General features: G+C 36.5%; 2 protein-coding genes across 2 annotated transcripts in view; both read left to right on the top strand.

The window, feature by feature from the left end:
• XPO4 (exportin 4) overlaps positions 1-13,652 on the top strand; it is a 110,661-nt gene extending 97,009 nt beyond the window's left edge. Inside the window, 5 exon segments of the mRNA XM_079138832.1 lie at positions 3,774-3,892; positions 5,284-5,414; positions 5,985-6,102; positions 6,491-6,583; positions 8,370-13,652. Of these exon segments, the coding sequence (XP_078994958.1) occupies positions 3,774-3,892; positions 5,284-5,414; positions 5,985-6,102; positions 6,491-6,583; positions 8,370-8,567 (659 nt within the window). The 3' untranslated portion in view covers positions 8,568-13,652.
• Positions 13,653-17,416: 3,764 nt separating this feature from the next.
• EEF1AKMT1 (EEF1A lysine methyltransferase 1) overlaps positions 17,417-18,777 on the top strand; it is a 38,383-nt gene continuing 37,022 nt past the window's right edge. Inside the window, exon 1 of the mRNA XM_079138880.1 lies at positions 17,417-17,553. The gene's annotated coding sequence lies outside the window, so the exon portion shown is untranslated. The remainder of the gene's footprint in view (positions 17,554-18,777) is intronic.

Genomic DNA, 18,777 nt, shown 5'->3' with positions numbered 1-18,777 from the left:
CCTTATTCACTGAACCATGGTTTTTCCAGTATCTGTCTCATACTAGGCACTGTTAAAGTTCGCTGTTTAGGAGGTTTATTCAAGTTATCTATGGGTAATGAGGTGAAGTGGTTTGAAAAGCACTGTCCAAACTTTACCTCAGCAAATTCTTTCCATTTTGTTTTCAGGCCCAGGCCCTCACGCAACAGCGGCCCCATGTTTTCTGAGTCCTTTGGTCTGTGCTTCTCAGTCCCAGAGTGTTAAACCTTTCTAGGTCATATGCACCTCTCCCTCAGCTAGTGTGCACTCTTGCACTCCAATAGTGTGGACTCTAGGAGGCTCTTTTGTATACTCCAAGAGTTGGAGGGATCTCAGGTTAAGAACTATGGTGAGAAGGAGCTGTGACCAGGTATTAAATCATTTGTACATTTAGATGATTTACTGTCAGAAGTACCCCTATATTTCATAAATGAGTTCATTCTTTCAAATTTCTCATTTCTAGAAAGACTATCAGTTTCTAGGTTACCAGTTCCGACTGAAACTATCAGGCCCCATCCCACTAACTCCAGAAGTCTACATTTTAACAAAGTTCCCTAGACATTTTAGATGACGTTTTACCTTATCTGGTAGGTTTTACTATGTACTTCTTTCAGACTAACTTTCCCCAGATAATTCGATCATGGGCTGGGGTATGGCTCAGTTGTAGAGTGCTTGCCTAGCGCGTGAGGTACTGGGTTTGATCCTCAGCACCACATAAAAATAAATAAAATAAAGGTATTGTGTCCATCTACAATTAAAAAAAAAATTCTATCATGTTCAATACAGTAGATCCCTAGCACTGGCCAGTGAGGGTTTATAATAGAAGTAAACATTTCAGGATGTTAGGGATGATAGGACTCTGGCCAGTTTGTAGCATCTTCTCTCTTCTGGCCTCTCTGGGAAACCAACACTGTCTCCTCACTGGAGCGTGGTTGAAAAATCCTTCCCCAAGAACATCTTCTGAGATCTTCCCTTGGGTAGCAGACTTTCTGTATTAACTTCCCTGAATCTGGTAGGGCTTATTCACAAGGGAAAGCCATTGGTATTTTTGATAGGTTTTTGACCTGGGAGGCTTCCAAGACTAATTCAGGTATTGTATATTTTGGAGAGTTTCTATTGAAAGAAATAGGAGAACTCCTAAAGGCATTTGGAGGGGCAGACACCCTCTCTATTGTCCAAACTACAGTGCAGCTTACTTCCTTATGTCTGCCATGCTGAGAAAAGATTGCAGAGCAAATAAGAAAGTTAAGCAGTTGAGGAAGAGTTTACTGAATAAAAGCAGTGAAAAGATTAAAATCAATATAAAATATTAAGAGAAGAAATTAACACCAGACTGCTCAGTGTAGAAAGAATAAACTAAGGGTAAAACGTAAAATTAGAGTAAAAAGAATAAAATAAGGGTATATAGGATTGAAATTTAAAAGAAACCAAAATAGACTATTAAAATAGAACATTTTAAAGAAATAGCACTACCTGATAAAATAGATGATACAAAGGAAGATAATATTTTATTATTTTTAAAGTAAACATTGTAGATAGCTAAAACAAAATAAAAAATTTTAAAAATTTTAAAAATTAACATGCTAAGCCGGGCATGGTGACGCACGCCTGTCAACCCAGCAACCTGGGAAGCTGAGGCAGGAGGATTACAAGCTCAAGGCTAGTCTCAGCAACTTGCAAGGTCCTAAGCAACTTAGTGAGACCCTTTCTCAAAACGAAAAATAAAAAGGGCTGCGAATGTGGCTCAGTGGTTAAGTTTCCCTAGGTCCAATCCCCAGTACCAAAAAAAAGGGGAACCAAACAAACATGCTGAAGTGAGATATTTAAAAGAAAACTGAAAATGGGTATCTGACATTATTCATTAATAGGGTGCTTGAATTGCATTCCTGATTCTTTAACAGAGCACTTGAGAGTCCTGTACAGCTTATGCAGGTCAGCCTTTGCAGCCCAGAAACTTTGCAGACCTGAAACTGGTGGGCAGATCAAGTCTCCTTGGATGGAATACAAATTGACCACTCTGATGTTCAGAAAACATTTGCTGACCCCTGCTTTGGAAAATGAAATTTTTCAAGCAGAATTGAGATTCTTAGAGAAAAGTTCAGAATTAGGCTGAAAAACGTTGTTTTCAAGTAGAAGAATCTTACCATTTTATCTTCAAAATACTGAGGAAGAAAAATCACCCATACTTTTTGGTACCATCCACAGTAAATGGTATGTTGCATTTTGGGAATTTCTTCTTTTGTTCTTTTTGTAGAATTTCATTGGCAATCGTGCTCTAAATATGATTTTATGTTCTGCCTCCCTCCCTACTTCAGTACTGGGGATTGAATTCAGGGGCACTCTGCCATTGAACTACATCCCTAGACCTTTTTATTTTGAGAAAAGGTCTCAATTAGTTGCCTCAGCTGAACTTGAACTAGTGTTCCTCTTGCCTCAGCCTCCTGAGTATCTGGGATTACAGGTGTGTGTCTTTGTACCTGGCTTTACTTTTTTGATTAGTGTTAAGCTTTTCCTCATCATTAAAAGAAAACTTTCCTGATACTGGGGACTGAACCCAGGGCCTTACACACGCTAGGCAAACACTCTACCACTGAGCTATATCTCCAGTGCCTTCTCATTAAAATTGTCATGACATTTTAATGGCAGTGTGATATTCCACATTTTAGAGTCCTACCTGTATTCTTAATATTGGGCATCTGGAATATTTTTAGTTTTGCTCTTATAAGTAGTAATGTATTGAGCATTTCTATGGACAAGTCTCTGTATGAATTTGTTTATATCCTTACTAGATAAAGTCCTCAGATACACACACTCACACATTTTTTAGTATAACCATCACATTATATCCTAACCAGCAATAAAATCCTGTCATTTCAAAATCGTTTTTAGTTCAAATGAATCAGAAATAGTATCATTGTAAAATTTGCCCTGCTTGATAGTTGGAATGAACTATTTTTCCTTAGAGTCAGTGTTTGTTCATGAATATTGCTCACTTAGCTAGCTATTTATTTATTTATTTATTTTTATAGTTGTGGGTGGACACAATACCTTTATTTTATTTTTTATGTGGGGCATGCCAGTGCCCCAGGCATGCAAGGCAAGGGCTCTACCACTGAGTCACAACCCCAGCTCTATTTATTTTATTCTTATAAATAAATGTAGGTATTTGTTGTAAGGGTAAGAATTATTTGTCATATTCCTTATTACTCTTCTAAACTACTTTCTTTTTTTTTAATGTTTTCATTTCCATATTTTCCCTCAATCCTTCTAAGCTTAGAAAGATTTCTTATACCCAAGGCATCAAACAGATATTACTGTGCAAATAACCAGTAGATCTTATGTTAGAGTAAGTATTATGTTTACTTTTATTTCTAGACTATCTCCTGCCCTCACCTCCCCAATATCGCTGTATTAAGTACTCAGATCCCCTAACAAATAAGGTGCATATGGATGGAATGGACTAGACTTACCAGAGATTTTTTTTTTTAATATATTTTTTTTTAGTTGTAGTTAGACATATATTTTATGTATTTTTTTGTGGTGCCGAGGATTGAAGCCAGTGCCTCACATGTGCTAGGCGAGCACTCTGTTGGCTAAGCCACAACCCCAGCCCGACCAACAATTTATATTATCAACCATGAATGTATTTAGAATAAAGGACTTGAATTTATTTTTATTTTCATAAGGACAGAATATGAACTTTAGAGATCTAATGATCTTATATCCATAAGAATGCATTATTTCTATTTTAATAGATGAAGTGTTTAGAGGACATGAGCCAGGTCAAGCAGCAAACAGATCTGTATCAGCAGCTGATGTTGTTTTATATGGAGTAAACCTAATTCTGCCCTTGATGTCACAAGATCTTTTGAAGGTAATTAAACAAACGAATGTGAACTTTAATACTATACATTGCTAAAATTCAAAAATACTTTAGACATTAATATACCTGTGACTTAATTAAGGAGTTATATCTGTTAAGGGTACATGAAAAGAAAATGTTTGCGTTTCTTTTACAGTGACTTGTGCTTGTTTCTCAGTAACACACGCTCTAGAGTTGTATGTGCATTGGTCCATTAGTGACTCATTTTGTCGGGGAGTGCTACAGAAAAAAATGTCCTGGAAAAGAAACCTTTCTGTTTGCAGTTTTGATTCCCTCATCCTTTGTCATTGTTATTTTTGAACATTATTCTTGCATTGAATGAGAAAAGGAGGGTATTTTTCCAGGCTATTCCATGTAAAAATGAAATGGAAAGAAACCAAGACTAATGTAATTTAAAATATTTGCACATTCTGACTCCATTGGATTGGTTTCACCAGTCAGTTCTGGGCACTGAGTGAGTGAGGCTGACCTTTTCTTCCTCCAGTACTATAGGAAAGGGGCAGTCTCTTATTGAGTTGTCATGGGAGGATAAGGGCAAAGGCAAGGACAAGGATATGGATGAAGAAGGATGGAGAAGGGCATGTATGTGCATGAGATAAAAGGGATGAGAGAGTGATAGTGGGAAGGAGGAGAATAGAAATTGAAATATGTTTGGAAGGCAAGGAACCAGAAGAATAAGGATGCTGTTAGACTCCCAGCACTGCAGGCTCTCAGCATATGCTTCCTTCCTTGAGAAATATCTTGGACTTTTGGAAATGATCCTGACAACCCATGAGCCAAATGTTCATGTGACAATCAGTAAGATGGAAGAAATTGAGGCAACTCTGTATATGGATTTGCTTAATCAAATAAATTATTATACATTTAGATGTATATTTTCTCAAGTGTTGTTAAATTAGATTATCTGTTTTTACCTCAGTCCTCCAGGACTGTTCAAGAAGAAAAGTTTTTGGAAGTTTAAAGACTGAATATCATTCTGCTTGATGTGTAGTTTTAGCAGTTTGTATTACCTTCTATATTTCCAATACTTTTGAGTAGAAATAAACACATTTACAAAAAGAATTTATTTTCAGATCATTTAATAATTTCCGATTTCATTACCATGTTTACTTGTTCAAGGTAGACATAGACTATCAGAAATTGACTATAGCTTCTATTGATGTAGAATATAATTGTACTATCTATTACTTTTTTGTATAGAAATTAGTAAAATATTGCCTTTATTAAGACTTACTTTTACATTTATTTAGGTTTTCCTGTTTTCTATATTTTGTACATGTTTTAAAGAAATCATTGTATAGTAAAATTTTGTCCCTTTATTGCATTAATGAAAATAAAAATTAGATACTATTGAGCATCTAAATATCTAATTTCTTTTTCAGTTTCCAACGCTTTGTAATCAATACTACAAATTAATCACATTTATCTGTGAGATTTTTCCTGAAAAAATACCACAGCTTCCTGAGGATCTTTTTAAAAGCCTGATGTACTCCCTAGAACTGGGAATGACATCGTATCCTTTAAATGAACATTGTTCTCACCTGGGAGGAAGACATTACTAAAAGTTGTTTAAATTTGTAATTTTTCTATTTTTCTCCTGTGGTTTAGTTTTATTGTTCAACAAAGTTGTCATCTCTGTAACTGCTTTAATTCTATTTCTTTTGTTAATTTACCTTATCCTGTCCTCTTATATAGATCCCTAAGGCACTTGGCCCCTCATCCCAGAGTTCCTCCTTCATTAAGACCACAATTCGCAATGTCATACATTATTGCTGGATTTCTGGTCTTAACCCCCTGATGATAGAGAATAATATGACTTCTCATCAGTTTGTATATATCATAATCAGAAATAAACTAAACAGCACCATCTCCAGATTAAAAACTCTTATAGGTCATCTAAAAAACATTGGAAATTGTCTTTCCTTTATAACTCAATTAAAATATGTTGAACACTAATCTGCACATACATCTGTATTCATTTCTAGAAATAGTCATGCATTTGATACTGCTTTTTTTTTTTTTTTTTTAATCTTTTGTTAGTCAGTTATTCCAATCTAATTTCTTCTTTGACCTTCATGATCAGAATGAGTTCAGAGGTTTGCCAGCTCTGCCTGGAGGCCCTGACACCATTAGCTGAACAGTGTGCAAAAGCACAAGAAACAGATTCACCACTTTTTCTAGCAACTCGGCACTTTCTTAAGGTAAGATGTTTCATGAAAAGTCATCTACTTTGATAAGTACAGTCCATGTACATCATTCTTTCTGAGAAGAGGAAATAATACTTTTGTTCACTGAGGGTTTTTTTTTTCCCCCTGAGATCGGTTCTTCAGGGATATATTGTTTTCCACTTTCATCTTGTGTTCTTGAAAATTGAAGTTATAAATACAATGGGGAATTTGATTATTCAGGTATCACGGCAAGTATTTACAACCTCATGTTTTTTCTTTTTAAAAAAACTATTTTTCAGATTATTATAATAAGTAGAATATAACTGCCATTCCTTTCTTTCTTTATTGGGACTTGGGAGAGGCCAGAATGTTATAAGACCACACTGTATTTTTATTTAGAGTTCTTATTATGTAATTTCAGCTGGTTTTTGACATGCTGGTTTTGCAAAAGCACAACACAGAAATGACCACAGCAGCTGGTGAAGCTTTCTACACGTTGGTGTGTTTGCATCAGGTACTGGGCATGCCTCTCTTCAGGGAACTCTTCTTGTTAGAAAGATAATAGGTCATCAATACCTCAATCAGTGACTCAGACTTCCATATATATTTCAATGAGGCAGTATTTCTTATCTTCCTTATTAAGTTTTTGTGTTTATCTGATAAAAGCTGTTTGTGAGCTCATATGCATTTATTTTTCCTTCTCTACTGTTTTGAGCCATCCCGTGTAGCAATTACCACTATAAAACTTGTCCTTAAGCAGCTGTACAAGGAGCCAGGAGCACAAACATGAATGAATAATGAGTTCCTTTAGGAACTCAAATTTTATAAAGGAGGCAAAATGAATAAAATTGGGAACCAGGAGAAGTGTGCCTTCATAAAGTATAAAGAACAGCATATTGTTTTGTTTATATTACATAAAACAGCATATTGTTTTATTTGTTGAGCCCTTAGGGTCTGAAGCATCATTGAACTGGGGTTAATGTAACAGAAGAAGTTAGACTTGCTTACCTTTCTCTCTCAGTACATAAGAAGAGTAGATGTCCCTTAGTATATAAGAAACGTGTTGGATCATGCACTTAATTAGTTTCCTTCCTTCCCATATACCAATACACCTCCTAGCATGGCCGCATGATTAGCTAGAGAAACTTCACATTTTATTATGTTTTCTAGAAATGCTAGAATTTAGGGGAGGTTCATATACTTAAATCATCTTTCTTTAGATTACCTGTGCCACCTGTACCCCAAGATGAAGGTGCTCTAGGACCTTATTTCTTGCACTTTGCTCTAGCAGCCACTTTCTTCCAGTAATATGCACTCAGTTGTGTGGCCTTTCTCTGAAATTCAACTCCTTTGATACTTACTAGGAAGATAGGCCTTTTGTTCCCACATGTATAAACCATTCCTTTCTGCTTGCCTTTTTTCTTGTCCTTTTTGGTTTTTGTTTTTAACATATTTATATTGCTTTGAAAAGAACAGGGAGTTGAGAATAGCTAGTGGAATCCCTTGCTGGCCTAGCTCCAAAGGTACTGCCATTTCTTACCAGTAGGAAAATGACTTGAGATTAGTCCCCTCTGAGCAGGCCTATATCTTAGAGGATATCTTAGGACAGCCATACTGGCTCCATGTTTTCGGGGGAGGACTGGTATGCTGCACTCTATTCCTCTTTCAAATGCAGTTAACATTTGGTTTCACTGTTTTGGTGTATCATGATATCCCAAGAAGCTAATGAAAAATACTGGTAGACCAGCTTCCTTAGTAGAGTTTATCTCCATCCTGGGGTGTTTCCCTTAAACCCCCACCCATTCCCATCCCCTGTATAAAGCTTTATGACAGAATATTAAAAAGAGAAGATACCAACCCATATTCCTGTACTTGTGAAATCCCCTTTCCTGCCTTTTCTTGAAGAGCTGCTGGGTACAGTGCTGATGTGGAGCTTTCAGAGTTCTCTGAAACACTTCTCCACCATGCTCGTGCTCCCAAACATCTGTTGCAGCCCTGTGTGCGTCTGCTGTCCTCAGAACTGGATTGACAAGTTGTCTCTACAAAACTTTGGGGAACTATTCAAGGCCATATTACAGATTTAGTTTATGTACACAGTACAAAGTAAATATGGATAGTGTGCTTGGAAAACACAAAGGGGCAATACCAAAAAGTTGGTAAATTACATGGATCTGGAACTAGATTGCATAGAGTTGTCAGCTTCTGCTTCTTAGAACCCTATTTCCAGTAACTGACATAGTGATGTCTGTGATACTTTTAGGAAGATATACATTCTTATGGGCACCTTGTCTCTTACACAGGCTGAATATTCTGAACTGGTTGAGACATTACTATCAAGTCAACAAGACCCAGTTATTTACCAGAGATTAGCAGATGCCTTCAACAAGCTCACTGCAAGCAGCACTCCTCCTACGCTGGATCGGAAACAGAAGATGTCCTTCCTAAAGAGTTTAGAAGAATTTATGGCAAATGTTGGTGGTCTCCTTTGTGTAAAATAAACAACAAAACTCCATGCTTAATATAGATCCTTTCTGCAAAGTGCACTGAATTGCTGAAAGTTGACTTGAGTCTTGTCCTGTTCCTCAGTTCTTTTGGCCATTTTGGATTTTGGAGAGCCTGAAACTTCAATATGGAATGCAGTGAAACAGGAGAGGTCAACTTTGAATCAGCTTCTGCTGTTAGGTGTTAGCCACAAGCTGTCATATACATGTGTCTTCTAGATTTTGAATGGTGACTTAAAATTTTCAAAATGCAATTCCATATATGTGCAAACAGATATGGGCACCAAGAAATTCATATTCAGTGCCTTTTCCCCTTTTATCAAAACATTGGTGGCTAGCCAAAGTTTAGAGCTTTTGTAATTAAATATTGGGTGGATGTGTTCTAGGCAATGTTTCTCAAAATGTTGTCCATAGATCACCTGCACCTCCTGAGGATCTGGTGAAAAGGAAGTCTTGGGCCCCACCATAAACCTTTAGTCAGAATCTTTGGTGGTTGGACCTTGGAAGTCTGCATTTTAATAAGCTCCTCACCTCTGTCACCCCAAAAGTTTTGAATCAACGCAAGAGACACTGAAAATTCTTTAAAAGGTTTTGTGCTTTCCAACATTTCCTCTCTTTGATGATTAGGTTTGTGATTCAGCAGGAAAAAAGAAAAGAAAATCACCAAATGTTCGTTGGCTTCTTTTTAGTTGATGTTTTTGTTCACTCTCCCACACTTCTACTTTGTTTCTCTCTCTTCTTTCTCTCTCATCAACCCATGTTATAGGTTTTGTGTAATTAATACAGGTCTCTAATCATACTCTGATGCCTGAACTTGAGGAAAATATGTGTATATTTTTGTTCCGTAAAAAGAACTTCAAGGAACTGTAGCCATTTCATTGCCTTAATTTTAAGGGGAGTGGGGGGAGCAGATTTGTTTTAGTAAGAAATCAAGTCTTGATGCTCCAGAGTTGGTTTAGGATGTTAGCTGCTATGAACCTGTTGCCCCTTTTGATCGTGTATTTATGTGGGTTTATGAGTAAAACAAAAGGCTTATCCCTGTGTATTTAACTTTCCAAGTGTGTTTCTATCCAGCCACACAGCCCATATCTACTCTGAATAGCTTGCTTAAGCAATAACTATTTTTAAAGGGTGTGAATTAGTGATTCACACAGACTATTGCACATTGGGGCATTAGGGGCAATAATTATGAAGTGGGTGTTATTCTCATGTCACAGAAGCCACACAAATTCAATTTCAGAGATTAAAAAATCCACTTTAGATCCTCTAGTTTAATCTTTCTGATCAGGATTTTTATACTTCTGTCATGCTCCCTTAATTCTGTATACCAGCTTAAATTATGGAAATGAAAGCTAATTTATAAACTGTAGGCAAATGAAACTTTACACTTTGCAGTACCAGAGTCTCACAACACAGTGACTAGTAGAGGATTCTGGCACAGATGCATTTGAATCTCTGCTGCAGTGGGGTAGGCTTTCTCCTTCCACAAGTCCTTAATAACTGTCTGCTAACCCACCCTGCAAGCACAGCTATTTTCTTTGAATTGCACATAGCATATACATCTTCACATGTGATGCTCTGCAAAACTTTTGTAACTGTGCTATTGACAGAGCAGACAAAACTGGAAGCATCTAAATTACATCCAACCCGTGCATGTGATATTAGATATGAGTGAACACAAGGCCCACAGCCATAACTTTGAGGATCATTTATCTTAATTTGATTATAACTGAGTAACAATAAAGGTGGAGCAAAAACATCTTACAAGATTGTGAGGAAGAAGACTAGTATCATTCTGGGTGAAAGATACATTTTTGTATTTCAAAAAATACTTTGAATGATGTGTTTGTTTTTAGATTTTTTTTCTTGAAGTGATGTGCAACAGTGATCACTTTGTTTTGCATTATTTTTTGATGTTTTGTGTTTCCTCGCTCCCTCAGGCTTCCTCAGCACTTGTGAATAGTGTGTATGTGTGATGAATATGGTCCCTAAAACACATAAGGGCACTGAGACCCACAACTGACTGGTCAGGACAAAACTATAATCAGGTTTTTATTAAAAGTAAAGATGGGTAGGAAAGGAATGCCTTGGCAAGTAAAAAGGCACCTGTATTTAATAACTTCTATCCAGATAAAAATATTTGCTCAATTTCCCCAGATTCTATTATAATGCTCCAATTTTATTAGACCACTTTTAATTAAAACAACATTTACTTCAGATTGGACCAAATAATGTTTAATAGATCACCAGAATGTTGATTGGTGGCAAATGGGGTGGGTGAGTGACACCACCATATTTTAGGTAATAATGCCACTAATTGCACCAGCTAGACTCTTCAGGGTGTTTGTGTATATGTTTGCCTAATTAAATACTTGTTTAGTCTGGATCTTTTTATTTTGCCCAGTTTTGTCTTAAGCTATGTTTATTAGCTCTTCAGATTTGGTTTTATTTTGCTTAATGCTCTTGGTCCAGTGGTTATTGAGCACTGGCTGAATTTAGTAAATTGGTTTTTTCCAATTAAAACTGACTGTTAATTTGTTAAAGTTTTTTTTTTTTTTAAACAAAAACATTATTTGTGCCCTTTTATATATATGTTAAAGGGACGCTGTTAAGTATTTGATTTTTAGATTTTTGTGTTTTATTAAATTTCTGTTGTTCACATAGTATCCTTTAAACTTTAGTTTTCCTCGTACCCTTTGTTTGATTTACGTTTCATTTTTGTTTCCCAAGGCACAATCACTAAGGAGTCCTAAAGCACAATTACTAAGGACTTAGTATGCTCACATTTTATATTAATGTACTGGCACCTGTAACTCTGTTCTTGTAGTTCTGAAAAAGGGGTGGTCCGATTTGATGGTCCTTGTGCTGGCTGGATGGGTCGCTGCTGGGAGCCAAACTACTTGACAGTATTTGACAGTGTTCTTTCCAACATAATTACTTGGGTCTTTTCTGCCTGGCAGTCTCTTACTTTGTTGGAAGACGGTGGCATGTTAACATCACTGCATTGAGTTTTAATTTGGTATAAAGTGTAACATTTTGTGTAAACAAACTTTGCAATTTTTTTTCAAATTAATTTTAAGAATTGTCTTGTTTTTATTGTAAACTATCTACTTATATTACATTGCTCTGTTCAGAAGAGATGATTACTACTATTTTTTTCCTTCACAATTTTCATTTCAAAAACAAGCATCTATATTATCCCTCCACCAGTCAGCTTTACTAATACCATCCTTACTGTCAAGACTGAACTTTCTCCTTTACCAAAAATGTCAAGTCTCTAAAGTCCTAACATTACCATGTTTCTGTTTCTGTTAAAATTTCTATGAACCCCTCAAGTATTGAAGGGAAACTAGCTGTCAGTTTCAAGGATTCTAAGTTTGAGTCTCCTGGTAGACAGTGTTGGTGTAACCCTGAAAATATTATTTTTCTGTTACAATTTTACTTGTATTCTGTTTGCCATCTCTGTTGTTAGAGGTGGTTGTTGTTGGCCCTTACTAAGTTAGCTGTCTCTGACGGGTAATTCCTAAATAAAATATTAACCTTTTAAGTCAGAAGGAACCTCAGTATTTCTTAGGGGTTTTTGTTTGTTGTTGTTGTTTTTCCAACCAGAGAATAAGGAACTGATTCAGATATGAAGTTTTAACATGATTTTCTGTGAATTTTTCATAAAACAGATGATTTGAGGATATAATAATCATTTAAATTATTTTTAAATGTAAGTGGGTATTCTCTGAGTTGGTAACTATGTTCTGCAAACACTGCATTTAAGAATTCTTTAAAAATTGATTTTCTGAAATGAAAATATGTCTGAGGTAGGCATCTTGCTGAGCCCAAATTGATTTGAAGTGCCATGGTTCAAGTTGAACTTTAAGCTTTTTAATTTAGATGTAAGAAATGTTAAGTATGCCATCAGGCATATAATGGGAACCCATGACATATGTAGCCAAAGAATAATTTGGTTCAGGTAAAGATATAAGCTTAATAGTGGGCATCCATTCTGTTTTATTTTTAAAGAAGATGAATGAAGAATTCTGTTTCTAGCCTGTAGCTCTCTGTGTGGAAGTCTTTGTAAGACTGTATTCTAAGCTAGCCATGGTGGTGATTTCTTACCATGAACTGAGAGGTGTGGCTTACACACAGTCTGTCATCTGTGAGGCTCACTCCATGAACCATCTATCCACCTTCCTCACCCACTGTGGTTTGCTCTTCACCTGTTCCTGGTCTTCAGCAGTGGATAGGTCTGGTTTTCTCTTTTTCAGACTGTATTCTTAGGCCTCTGAGCTATTAGGAACTGTCAGGTATATACTAACAGCAAGTTTCCCTAGCTTGTTAAACACCACATCTGCACTATGTACCTCCTGGGGATCTGACCTCAAGTGTGCTCTGAGCCCAGGCTTCTGGTGTGATATCTTTTACTACAAAATTATGACAAATTGCAAATATTGGTATTGTGATTTGATTCTGTGTACAAAGAAAGAAGCTCTATGCAGTGAGTTTGTGGTTTAATGGTCACAAAATGTTAGCACTGCTACCATTCAGCACGTGTACAATTTTTTAAATTTATAAATATTAAAATTTTAAACTTACGCTGACTTTTCATTTTTTTAAGAGACCCAGGGACGAGTGTACTGTTCAAATATTTACCTCTATTATCATAACAATGAAGGTATAAAGTTGCATTTAGTTTTCCAAAAAAATGCTGCAGTATGATTTTAGAAAATAAATCAAGGCTATGTATTGAGCCTGTTACAAGCTGAATATCAATTTGATAAATTTTATTTGTATTTTAAAAATCCATAAATGGGAGTTAAAATGTCATTTCACTAAATATTTTTATTACATTTTTGTTATGACCATGTGTGATTTGTTCACGGGTACTTAACTAGACTATTTTATGAAAAATATTGAAATGGTGCTAGTTTGATGTCATAGGGTGATTGACATGAACATTGTACATTCCTAAAATAATCTTAAAGATATATCTGTACAGATCAAAATCAAGATTTGCATTACCTTCTGAGAGAATCCCCAACCCTCATAGGATACCCAGTAATCAGAAAGAAAATAAAAATTTTGTTTATATTCTGTAATATTTATTTCAGCCCACAGTCTTAGAAGCAATTTCAGAGTTATTAGTTAAATCATTCAATTTGGGATATAATTTGTAGTTAAATATTTTTGGTAGTTTGAGTCATTTTGGTCCTTCAGGGAAACTGGAGAATTGCCATTCTCCTGTGTGCTACATACACCTACTTTTACCCTTTGCCCAGTTTTAAATCTTGTGAACATATGTAGTGAAAAGTTAATGGTTTTTTAAAAAAGAAAATCCATTTTAAAAATTACTAATTTTTAATTTTACTGTTTTTAAATATTTGATTTACAATGTTTTTATATTGGGACTTGATTCTAATTGAAGGACTGATAAAAGTTGTTTAAGAAGAGTAAATAGAATCTGTGTTTTGAATTTTTGTTTCCCCTCATTACTGAAGGGCAGAACCATAGTCACAGGCTAATACACAAAACAAAAATCTTCCTGTTTTTTAAAAGACATCTTCAATGGCACTCCCCCAAAACACAGTTCTTTTATATTGAGTGGTATATGACTATTGCCTTTGACATGTTGGTTAGATAATGGAACAGTTTTAAAACATAGAATCCCAGATTGGGTTTTGTGCATTCTTTTGTCATTCAAATGACAGTTGAGTGAAACTTATTTTTAAAACTAAGTAGAAGCAAAGGGCATATTTGGTGAAATTAATAAGAGGAGTTTTTAGTGAGAAATTTCACACAGCAGCAGTGGAAGCAATCTCAGTTCTAGCACATAAATCCTTAGGCTACTGAGCTCTTTGTGTCAGTTATTTTTAACATCTATCATGAGAGTGAACTGAGATAAGTCATTGGTGTTTCCCAGAGTTGAAGGGGAAAAAAAAATGTAGTGCCTAGTATGGATATGCTAAATATTTTTATTCCCATAGTAGTTAGCAGTGTTGTACTTAGGTTTTGGTACTGCTCATTTCTGCCTACGTTGCCAGGATAGCCTTAAAAAAATTTTTTTTTTTTAATGTTCAAGCTGGATTAGTAGTGGAGCTTCTCCTTGGTATGCCTGATCATAACTGCACCACCCTAGATGGTCCTTCCTGAGAACTAACTAGTAAGGCATTTGAACTGGTAAAGTACAGTGTAGACAGGCGTAGCTTCAATTCTTCAGTTTCTTAGAGGTTACATTAACTTTCACATGTCCTTCATCTATGTCATAAATGAGATCATAAATCTTTCCAAAGAAAAATTTTAAAATGATGGGTTAAATATAATAGATGTTTAATACAAGTTCCATTGTATTTAAATATTTCTAAGAACACATTTTACTTTATCAGATAAATGTATCCCAACACAAGTCTAATACCTGATAGTAATGATTTTTAAAGTTATATTTTCAATACAGTGTGATCATATAGCCCTATGCCACAACCACCATGGTGGCATTGTAATGGAGTGAGTATTACTGCCTTTTTAATAAGAAAATTGATCTATTAAGTTCACTGCCTTGGTACATTTTTGCTATTTTAACTAGATAGTTGAGACTGGGTTATTTATAAAGAACAGAAATTTATTTATTAACTCCTGGTTGCTGGGAAGTCCAAGATGGGCATCTGATAAAGACTTTCTTGCTGTGTCTCCACATGGCTGAGGGTGGAGTAGCAAGAAAGAACTAACTTCCTCCATCAGGCCTCTTTGTAAGGAAGCCTCCGCTCTTTTATGAAGAAGGAATCTTCTTGTCCTACTCACCTCTTAAATGTACCACCTCTGAATATCAACACCTGAATTTTGCAAGAGACCCACTGAAATCAAGGCATAAATTATTTCAATTTCTGAATATGCTCATTATTCCTAACCCCTCAAAAAATCCTAACAAGTTATCCCAAAGTGTGTTTCATGCATCACTAGTTCTTTATTGCTTAGTCTGTTGTCAAGTAAGTTTGAGAACTAAAACAAGTTTCTTTAAAGGCTTTAATACATGAACACTGTGAGACTTAGAAGATCTTAATCAGATTTTACTCATTACATTGAAAGTATTTTTATGGGAATAGAATTCTAGGGAAAACCTTTTGATGATTACTCAAATTATCATGCAGGGATAATTTGAGTAATCACTTTTGGGTAACTCAAAACTGGAAAAAAAGCAGAATACCCTGTTTTTATAATATAGGTTATTGATTCTTATATTGGAAGAGTTAGGCATGGTGATGGGCACCTGTCAGTTCCAGCTACTCAGGAGGTTGAGTGAAGCAGGGAAGGAGATGATTGCTTGATCTCAGGAGTTCATACCAGCCTCAGCAATTAGAGACACCCAGCTCAAAAAAGGGAAAAGGGCTGGGTTTGTAGCTCAGTGGTAGATAGATCACTTGCCTAGCATGTGTGAGTCACTGAGTTTGATCCTCAGCTCTGGATAAAAATAAATAAAATAAAGGTATTGTGTCCATCTACAACAACAAAAAAGAACAAAGTGTGCTTTCCCTGCCTCCTTAAGAAAAAGAAAAGAAAAAAAAAAAAAAAAGGAAAACTTTTTATCTTAAGAGAGCTTTCCAGAGTGATCTCCATTTCTTTTTTGCACCATTTCCAGAATAGCAAGATGAACAAAAATCATTGTTAACTATACAAAAGGAATACTTCCTGAATTTAAATGGATTTGAAAGCATCTTTCAAGTCTAATTTAACTGGACAAATAATTTTCCTTTCACTGACAGTTTGCCTTTGATAATAAAGTTTTAAATTCTTACTAGTGAAAACTATTTAAATTACAGTGCATACTTTTCACCAGGAAAGTACTAATCTTCATGTATTACATGCTTTCTGAACAATCTTCAACTACTGGTGGAGATGTAAATAAGCTCTCTAATGTCTGTGGTCACTTTAATTGCAAAAATACCATATAGTAAAATATATTACATGAAGGTAACTTGTGTCTTACATGCTATTAAAGCAATGGAAGTTTTGAAAACAGACTGTTTCAGAACAACAATAATTTGCTTTAATATAAGCTTTTCTGTTAAATTATAAGGTAAGGCAGTCCCCTATGTATGGATCACTACCTCTGTAAAAAATTATACTGCTGTAAAAGTTTGTTATTCTTAGTTTATGTTATTTAATACATTTTCTTTCCTGCTCCTTTGCTAAGTTACACCCGGTTTTAAATATTTGGTTTAATAGACATCAATTAAGATCAAAGTCAAAATGTGGGCTACTGGAAACAGCACTTTAAATAGAAATTATAGCCCATCCAGTCATAAATCTACTCGTGAACTATTGAATGATATCATTTAAGAGTTGAACATTTACACCAGAAAATCAAACTGCTTCGTAGGATATATACAACTTGCAAAATCATGAAATTGGTAAAGGAAATGGAGGTGAGAGGTAGGAACATAATATAGATTGTCCTGGTGAATGTAAAACATCTTTTCTCCCAAGGTGAAAGGGAACGTTCTAATAAGAGTTTATATGTGCCAAGTACTGTAGGTAGTAGGTGTAGTTAACAAAAATATTTATGGAACTATGTGTTTGCTTTAATATGCATTGATGGATGCAAAAGACTGAAAGGTTTTTTTCCTAACCCGACCAATATTGTTTATACATTTCAATCATAACACTAGGTAAACGAGGCCTGGATTCTGAAAACCTGCACCTCGGTGCCAAATTAGTGGACTTAACTTGAATCTCATTAAAAATCTTAATTTTTTCTTCTTTTTTTTTTTGGGGGGGGGGGGCACCATTCTTGGAGGCAACTGATGAGACACAAGCCAGATGGGAGGGTTCCCAGCAGGACTTGGCCCTCGTGGCCACTATCAGCCAGATAGAAACGTTCCCGGAAGGCGCCCGCCTCGCCGGGGTCTGCGCCTGCGCGGGCGGCTCCGCACCTCCCCTCTCCCCGCGGTCTCCACAGCCGCGCTCGGATCGCGCCAGGGCGGCTGCGCACTCGAGGCTGGTGAGTGGAGCGAGGACGTGCGGGTGGGGCGGCATCGATATGCGGAGGGGCTTTGGGCTCGGTTTGGTTTTTATCGTTTGTTTCGCACCGTTTGTCCTGTGCAGTGGTGGTGGAGGATCCTGGTGGGTGAGCTAGAGCTTGTCCAAGGGTGGAGACCTAGTTGCTAGGTCGGTGGGCTCTGGTGCCAGCAGGGATGCGTCCTGGACCGCGCGCATCTGCAACCCAGCTTTGGACCGCACGGTTAACTAAACTGTAGGCTGGGGGGAATTGTAAACCCCCGGGTATGGCCGCCCGTGGAGGCCTCCCTTCCTTCTGAGCAGAGGCAGGACTGGGCCGCTCTCCTTTTCTTGTTTGACCCCAGATATTTGATGAATGCAATTTGAGAAATGCACAGCCCAGTCTCCTACTTCAGGGCGATCATCCAATCATCTGTAGGTTGAGGAATTCAGAGGCAAGTGCCCTGCCATGTACTGGAACTTGACCATAGTAGGATCATACTGTGAACTGAACACAGGACAGGGAAGACTTCCCCGGAGGAAGCCACGTGTAATGTAAGAAGGCCATAGGGGAAGTGGCCACATGGACTATCCATACCAAAATTCACTCCATTGTACCTTTATGGGCAGCTTTTTTCCTATGTCAGTTTTACCTCAGTGGTTTTTCTTAAGTTAAAAAGGATAAATAGAACTTTCGTTTTGAATTTTGATTATTATTTTTAAACTTATTTTAACTTTTTTGTGGTGTTGGGGATCCAACCCAGGGCCCTGAACATGCCAAGCAAATGCTCTACCCTGAGCTGCACCCTGCAGTCCAATAGTGAGATATAAAGAGAGAGCAGAGAAACTACATATGCAAAGATGGAAAGAATGCAAGATTTTGGTCTTTTTTGGAAGTAAGTTTCAAGGTGCAGTCAGCAGTACATAAAAATGAATTAGGCAGCACATAGGCCATTCTTTTCCATTCACAGAGCCTTGCAAACTACCCTAGTTAACCTCTCCCTCTCCTTGCAGTTTACTAAGGAGTCTGGGATGGATTCTAGGTTAATGCTGTTTTCTGCTGCATGGTATTGTTTTGACCTAAATTTCTTACAGAAGGCAATATGATTCTAGGAGTTACACAGTATAGCAGGTTTGCTTTAAGTATGTTTGGTGCGTATATGAAAACTGAAGAATTTTATACAAATAGAGGCCAACCGCAGCCCAATTAGGATTCTCCTGATCCCTG

Source organism: Sciurus vulgaris (assembly GCF_902686455.1).
Source record: "Sciurus vulgaris genome assembly, chromosome: 4".
NCBI classification, from domain to species: domain Eukaryota; kingdom Metazoa; phylum Chordata; class Mammalia; order Rodentia; family Sciuridae; genus Sciurus; species Sciurus vulgaris.
Note: the sequence above shows the minus strand (reverse complement) of the source record. Positions and strands in the feature narration are given on the sequence as shown.